This window comes from Triticum dicoccoides, chromosome 3A (genome assembly GCF_002162155.2).
Source record: "Triticum dicoccoides isolate Atlit2015 ecotype Zavitan chromosome 3A, WEW_v2.0, whole genome shotgun sequence".
In the NCBI taxonomy this organism is placed as follows: Eukaryota; Viridiplantae; Streptophyta; class Magnoliopsida; order Poales; family Poaceae; genus Triticum; species Triticum dicoccoides.
The window spans coordinates 494,371,903-494,379,344 of record NC_041384.1 but is presented as its reverse complement, the minus strand read 5'-3'; the positions used below and the strand labels follow the sequence as shown (position 1 = coordinate 494,379,344).

Below are 7,442 nucleotides of genomic sequence, written 5' to 3'. Positions count from 1 at the left end.
GCGCGGCCCGCTGAGGCAGCGTTGTCGGCATGTGCGGGACCAGGAGAATCTGCAGCGGGAGCATGGGTTGCGTCGGGCTCGGACACCGAGATTAGCACGGTCACCGGTTGGCCGAGCAACGGATCCGATGCCGCGACCAGATCGCGGGTGGGTCTGGGAGAAGATACGTCTCCATGGGTGTCGGCAGCTACCCGTTGGGCAGGAGGCAGGAGCAGCGAGGCAGGCGCATCAGCCATGGCAGGAACGGCATGCAGGAGTGGGGCCGCAGGATCAGGGCATGCGGTTGGAGCGACAAGCATGGAAGGGGTCGCGGGATCAGCGCTGGGGGAAAGGCAGCGGCCTCGGAGCGAGGGGGAGACCGGGTTGTCCACGCCGTTCAAACCCGAGGCGGGCCCAAGCACCAGGGGGGCCAACATAGGCTCGACAGCTGGTGGCAGAACACACGCAGTCTGCGAGTCGTGGTGCGCCAAAGGTGATGCCAGGACAGCGGGCGCGCCCAATCGCAGGCGAGCGAAGACTCGCATGACGTCGGCCACGGCGCCGGGGTGGGCCCCGAGGATGCCAGCCCAAAACCGGCATGGCGGGGGCACATGCACACGGCGGCGGCGGCGCCGACGGCCACGACCATCGCCCGGCGGACGAGCCGCGCTGCTGCGAGCCGGGGGGGAACACGTGGTGCTGCGGCCAGCTTGGAGGAAGCGGTGGGGAGTCCGGCGCATGGCCAAGGTCATCGGACTCCGGCAGCGAAGGCGATGGCAGCGGCGGCTGGCGGAAGTCGACGCATTCCGTGACGTGAATGCGAACAGGGAACCGGGCCAGGCCCAGGGCGAGGCGCTCCGCACGATCAGGGTCAGCATCAGGCAGCACCGCATCATCGTCGGGGAGGAGGAGCTCAGCGGTGCGTGGGATGGCGTCGGGGTTGAGCGTCCATGCGGTGAGCTTGAAGACGGACATGTCAGACATGTTTCGCGTCTCGGGGGCGAGGTTCTCCACCTTGCAGAAAGGCGAGAGGAGGGTCTCGGCGGAGGAGCGCAGCCACGTGTGGTCGGGGATGCCGTAGAGCTCGAGGGAGACGAGGAAGCGCGCGGTCACCGGCTCGGAACCGGCCGTGCGGCCTCAAGGGTGGAAAATAAGGCGAAAACGGCGCGTGCGCGCGCGGCCGGCGAGAGCAACACAACAGCGCGCCGCGGGGTCGGGGAACCTGACCAGGAAATCCTCGGGTGCGTGCTTATGGACCGAGAAGTCGGTCGCGGCGAGCCCGAACTGGGAGCAAAGGACGGCGGCGACCTCGTTGCCAGACACGCCCGTGCGACAACCGGCCACGGTGACGAGGAGGGCGCGCTCCACGGCGATGACCTCGGAGGACCGCGACAGGTAGCAGATGGCAGCCGCCGGGCGGCGCGCCGGATGTCCGGAGAACGGGTGGCATGGGTGGAGGCAGAGGCCAGAGGCGACACCGAGCGTGAGGGAGTCGTCGGCCCGGAAGACACGGGTGGCGTCGGAAGACTCGAGGAGGAGCGGGTGGCGACCAAGGTGCCGGCGAGGGAGGAGTCGGAGGGAGGCGCAGACGGCCAAGCCGACGGCCCGGAGGACACGGGCGTGTGCAGCCCCGACGAGGTGCGGGTGGTGGCCGCGGAGCCAGCGCCGGGGTCGCCAGAAGGGGGCGGCGCGGCAGGGAGGGGGCGAGCCGGCTCGCTCGAGGAGACGCGGCGTCGCTGCGGGGGCGGGACGGACCCGCCGGACGACGAGGGGGGCGACGCGGGGCGGGCGGTGCAGTCCTTGGCCTTATGCCCGAAGAACCGGCAGCGCGCGCAGCAGATGTCGCGCCGGCACTCGGAGCGCAGGTGTGCAATGCTGAAGCAGCGGGGGCATTCCCCCCTCGCGGAGCCCGGACGGGCGCGGGCGGGATGACTCGCCGGTGCCGCGACGCAGGCGACGGGGAGGGCCACGCGAGCGCGGGCGCTTCTTGCCCCGGGCTACCAGCCAGCCGTCGCCAGGGGCGGGCGCACCATCCGTCCAGCAGACCTCGGAGCGGAGCATGCAACGGGCGGCCAGCGGCTAGGGCGCAGGGGCCGGAGGCGGGGAGGAAGGGGACGCAGGCGCCGGGAGAGGGGAGGCAGCCGGCGAGGGCGTAGGTGCCCTGCAAAGGGCCTGCCGGTAAGACATGGCCGAGTCCGCGGATCCGCCCGAGGACGGGCTCGACTCCAGCCAGCGAACCTCGCGCGAGCGACCCAGAGCGAGCGCGGAGAGGAGGCCATGGAGGGTGGACGACGGGGCCGGAGTGGCCAGCGTCGGGGAGGGTGGGCGCCAGGGCCAGGGTGGCCGCCGGCGAGCGTGGGAGGCTAGGAGCGTCGGTCGGAATATGCCCTGGTCGGAGAAGTGTATATGTATTCTTATATTTATTGTTTTAGTAGAAGTTTTGTAGTCCTTGTGATGCAAGTACAAGGTGACAGTGCTTGTAGTTATTTGGAAATCAAGACCCGTATCTACAGACCACTCCAGCAATATGTAATCTTTCTGTTGTAAGAAATTTTATTATCTCTTGACAAGAAAGCTAGTCAGACTTGCTTTGAAAAAATTACTTAGCCTAATTATATGATATACCATATTCATATGCACCCGGTCACTATTTTGTAGCAGGCGTACTATTTTTTTCTAAAATAAAAATCGTACCAATACAATTTATATGAAACATGCATATTAGAAATAAATAAGCATCAGATTCCAGAAAAGAAAATAAATAAAGAAGCATGCTATAGAGAGGCGGGTAACCTATTTTTATTTGCACTTGAATACTTGATCATAGAAGTTCACACAACACTAATGTGATTACAATTGTACAATGTCAGTCTATATGTTTGAACCAGAAAGATTCATACATGTTTTTTCGAGTCTTTATATATGTATGATTTTTAGGTGTAAACATGTGGTTTGTGCTACCCTTAACGACTGAAAATGAAGCTGCTTGCACTACAAGGTAATGTGCTGAAACTCCAGCTGCTACTCCTGCTACTAGAATTGAAATGACTATAGGTAGTTCATAGTGAGCGACATCTTTGTTGTAAGAAGGTGAGATTACCCATACATATGAATTTTAGCTCATCTTTTTAAAATCTCTTTATACCATATTCTCATGCTCAGTGTTGTCACCATCAGAAATTGTCACCTTTCTTATTACTGAAAATTGTCATCTATGAACCACATTTTGAAAGTAACAGATTGATTTTTCTCAAAGTGCACATTACAACCGCTTTTAAGGGCGTTCTCCCTATTGCTGGCCTAAGATTATTCTTGGTTAGTTACTAGCAAAACGTCAGGTTACAAAAGGACATACGTTTCTGCAGTTTTTAAGCATGTCAACCAAACTGGAAACTGTACGTCAGGTCATACTGTCGTAGCACAAAAGAGCAGAGCGCTCTACTTCTCCATGGTTGATGCAGAGAAACGAGGGGAGAGATCAGATCAGACAATAGACGAGAACAAAGGAGAGGAGAGAAGCCTCGCGATTCCATGCCGCCGGCACTGCCTGTTACATACCGTCGGCGCTCGCCGAGTCCAGTCGGCATTCCAAAATCACCCATGCTGGGGGCTGCAGGAGGTGATCGGAGTGCAGCGAACACGGGTGGTTGCCACCATCCGCCAGACTTTCGGGAACAGCCTCAACCAGTTTTTCGTGAGAATATTCAGGAACCGTGGCTGCCCTCAACCACACTATCCTCTCATCCAAACGACTGCTATCCCTCAAAGAAAAAGGGCTATCCCTATCCCATCCTGGGATAGCCACAACCAAACGCCACCTTAGAATCTTGCAGCAATCAAACGACCAGCATAAAAGGGCTCAGCTTAGCATTTTCTGAGGCAATCATGCTTGGTTTCCAGAAGATATCAACCAATAGAAAGTTTCCGGAAGCTATCAATCTGTCATGTGTCTTCTCCCCGAAGGTACCACTAAACTAGGAGACTGGGATAAAAAGATGTGCTAAACCACACGGCACTCGCTCAGTATCATTACAAAAAAAATACTAGCTAACAAAGAACTTGATCAGTTATCATGGGCAGCGAGCGCCTTCTCCCAGCTAGCCCACCTCCTTCTCCCAGCTCAGTATCATCACAAAAAATACTAGCTAACAAAGAACTTGATCAGTTATCCTGGGCAGCGATCTCCTTCTCCCAGCTAGTCCACCTCCATGACTTTTTCACCTCCAGAGCTAAAAAAACACAATTCCAGCTATTAAAACATCATCTTGGTACATGTAAGAAACCTCCACCAACTCAATGTCAAATAACACAACATATGGCCGAAACAGAATGTTGCAGCACAAAAATGCAATACATAACTTGAAGGAATACCTGGCATTGTCTTCCTCGAGTTCTTCGAGAAATCTCTCAGGAATCATATCATAAGGTACATACCCCACAATGGGAATACCTCTATCATAAGAGTTCCAAATTTCCCGAAGACACTCTTGTTTATCCTTCTCTTTGTACAAGAGGTCAACAAATGCAGGCATAAATTCTCTGAAATAATAATGGGCCAGCATGTCTCTCTCCGGCATCAGCAACAACACCTTAATGCACAATTACACAAATACAATTAGAAACAGGCACCTACTGAGCAGTGGGATAGGGATGGAAAAAGGAATGCGAACAATACCTTGGGCTTAGGGTGGGGACCTGCGGAGGAGCTGCTGGGGGTTGTCTTCTTCGCTTTAGCTTGAGACATAATTGCAGGAAAGAGAGCGTCCTGATTTAATGTAAATTATGAGCTGGAGAGTAAGTGCGGGAGAAGTGAGACAGGGGAAGATGAGAGAGTAGAGGATAGCCATACCTTTCTTGTGGGCTGAGGAGGGAGGCGGGGGCGAGCTCCAGAGTGACTCGCCGACGCGGCCAAAGGATCATGGGCCTGTAATTTGTGAGTCAATTGGTTAAAGCAGGCAATTTAATATTGTTTTCCTCATCAGGTAGAAAAAGAAACGAGTACCTTCTTTTTGTTATCAGATAGATACTTCTTCTTCTCCTTGTCCTCAGGTGAGTGCACCACAAGATGCCACTGCTTCCCAAATTTGTCCTCCATACCACTGCTCTCTATTAACTTTTTTAACAGAAGTTCATCAACCTTGGTGATGTGCTGCCAGTCCTCTAAATGCACTGGGGCAGAACTGTCAAAGGCCCTCCATTCAGGAGTGTCAAATTCCAGGTCCAAGGTGTTGGTGTAGAACTCTTGAACACCGTATGACCTCAGTTCAGGTGTAGCGAAAGCAGGTCTTTTCAACACCTTCAAGTGGAATTTTCTTAGTTCCTCAACATTCAGTGTTCTTGGTGGTTTCTTCAGTTTGTCTATCATTTCAGCATAGTATTGTGGTAAATGACCGTTGATCCTGTACAATGGATCAATTGCTTGTATAATACTCAAGATGTCGTCGGCCATGTCTTCCTCGCTTGTCATGTTCACCGTCTTCAATAGGATAGCACACAAGTTCATTTTTTTTTATATGGCTAAATGCCTTGTCTTCATTTTACCTTTCCAGGTTCTTCCACTCAAATGCGCGGCGAATGCATGCCCGAGTATGCTAGCGACGATGTAGTTTCCCATAGGGCCTGCTGCACATAGCGTTATCTTGGGGCTGACCGAACCTCGGATTGCAGCAGCCACAAACTCAAAAGCCCTCACAAGCTCATTCTCAGGTTTTTCTTTTGAGAAGTCCTCAACCGTGCACCATTTATAGGGGTCGTCTTGCAGACTCCTCGCTGCATCATCTTGTTTATGTCGCTTCACTGCTTCCATTTGAGACGACTTTATTCCAACTTCTTCCTCTCTCTGTCTCTTAGTCGCTATGGAACCCAGCTCAGGTACCATTCTGCCGTATGGCACTGATCTGATGTGCTTTTTGTAATCTTCACTCCTTTGGAGAATCTTTTCCTTAATGGTCCATCTTTTTTGTGCTGCCTGTGCATCTTCAAAGTTGCTAAATTGCACTGTGCCTCTTTTTCCAACCTTCAGAACATGCTCTGGTATCTTCCTGAACATGAAGCATAGATTGCTTTCCTCAATGTGGGGAGGCAGATCTAGACCAATTGTCCAAAGAACTGGTACATTCTGCACACTGGATGTTGTCTCAGGTGATGAGCCTACGAGCAGCTGCTGGTGGTGAACCTCCTGGGATGATGATTGTGAATCTGCAGCTGCTGCTGAATCTGATGGGCTCTCGTGCTGCAGCTGGGGCTGACTGGCGGAGGAGATCTGACCCTGTCCCTGCTGCTGGATCTTACTGGCTGTTGAGAGCTGCTGCTGCTGCTGCTGCAGCTGCTGGGCCTGACCAGCTGACGAGAGCTGCTGCTGCTGCAGCTGCTGGGCCAGACTACTTGATGAGAGCTGCTGCTGATCATATGAAAGCTGGCCGAATTGGTGCTGACTGTATGAGAACTGGCGAAGTTGCTGCTGCTGCTGACTATATGAGGACTGGCCGAGTCGCTGCTGCTGTTGCTGGCCGTGATACGGGTTGTACTGGCCCTGTTGGTGATGCCCCTGGGCGTAAGGGTGTTGATCCCGCCAATAGGTAGACAGATTCAGAGGGGGCTGATGCTGGACGTGGTGGTGGCCGTAGGCGTCGCGGTAGGGGTTGTAGACAATCCCCGCCGGCAAGGGGGCATCCTCCTCCTGCGGGGAGCGGGAGGGGGAGGGGATGAATTCCTTCGCATCAAAATTTAGCGGAGGAGTGGGGTTGGGATGTTTATCCATGGAGAGGACGGCGCGGCGGCGGGGAGGACGGCGCGGCGGCGGAGAGGACGGCGCGGCGGCAGAGAGGACGGCGCGGTGGCGGGTGGAGTGCGGCGGGACGGCGCGGCGGGCGGAGGGCGGCGGGGAGGGCGGAGGCTTCCATCTCTCTCCCTCGGGAGAACGCAAAAACCTAGATCTGCTCCTCTAGTCCTCTGTTGGGGTTGGGTGCCCTAGGAGGTCTAGGGGGTTTTGTTGTGCCGAGAAAGTTTGGGCCTGGCTGTCTCTCCGAGAAAGTTTGACCCGCTTTTGGGCACCCATGTTTTGTGTTTCATTTTCGTTCATTTTTGTTTTTCTTTTCTTTTTTCCTCTTTACTAAAAAATGTTCGGGATTAAAAAAATCAAAAATTTCATGAATTATTTTTACCTGCAAATTTTAAAAAAATTGTTCCCAATTTTTTTACAAAATTTTGATTGATTATACAGATGCTTGCTGATTTAAAAAAATGAATTAAAAATGTTTGCGGATTTCAAAATTGTTCGTCGATTTCAAAAAATGTTCCCAAATTTTTAAAAACTTTTATGACTAAAAAATGTTCACCAATTCAAAAATCATTCACGAATTCAAGTCGATTCAAAAAATGTTAACAGATTCAAAAACCGTTCACCAATTTAAAGAAATATTTGTTGATTCAATAAATGTTTGATGATTCAAAATATTCATGAA

General features: G+C 53.1%; 1 protein-coding gene across 1 annotated transcript; it reads right to left on the bottom strand.

Annotated features, from left to right (window-relative positions):
• Positions 1–3,827: 3,827 nt before the first annotated feature.
• LOC119268759 lies at positions 3,828–6,743 on the bottom strand. The gene is made up of 5 exons (XM_037550462.1): positions 4,982–6,743; positions 4,829–4,903; positions 4,655–4,744; positions 4,351–4,568; positions 3,828–4,208 (listed from the first exon to the last, which is right to left on the bottom strand). Exons 1-5 carry the CDS (start codon positions 5,480–5,482, stop codon positions 4,175–4,177), a joined length of 918 nt encoding a protein of 305 aa, XP_037406359.1. The 5' UTR covers positions 5,483–6,743; the 3' UTR covers positions 3,828–4,174.
• Between the last annotated feature and the right edge of the window lie 699 nt (positions 6,744–7,442).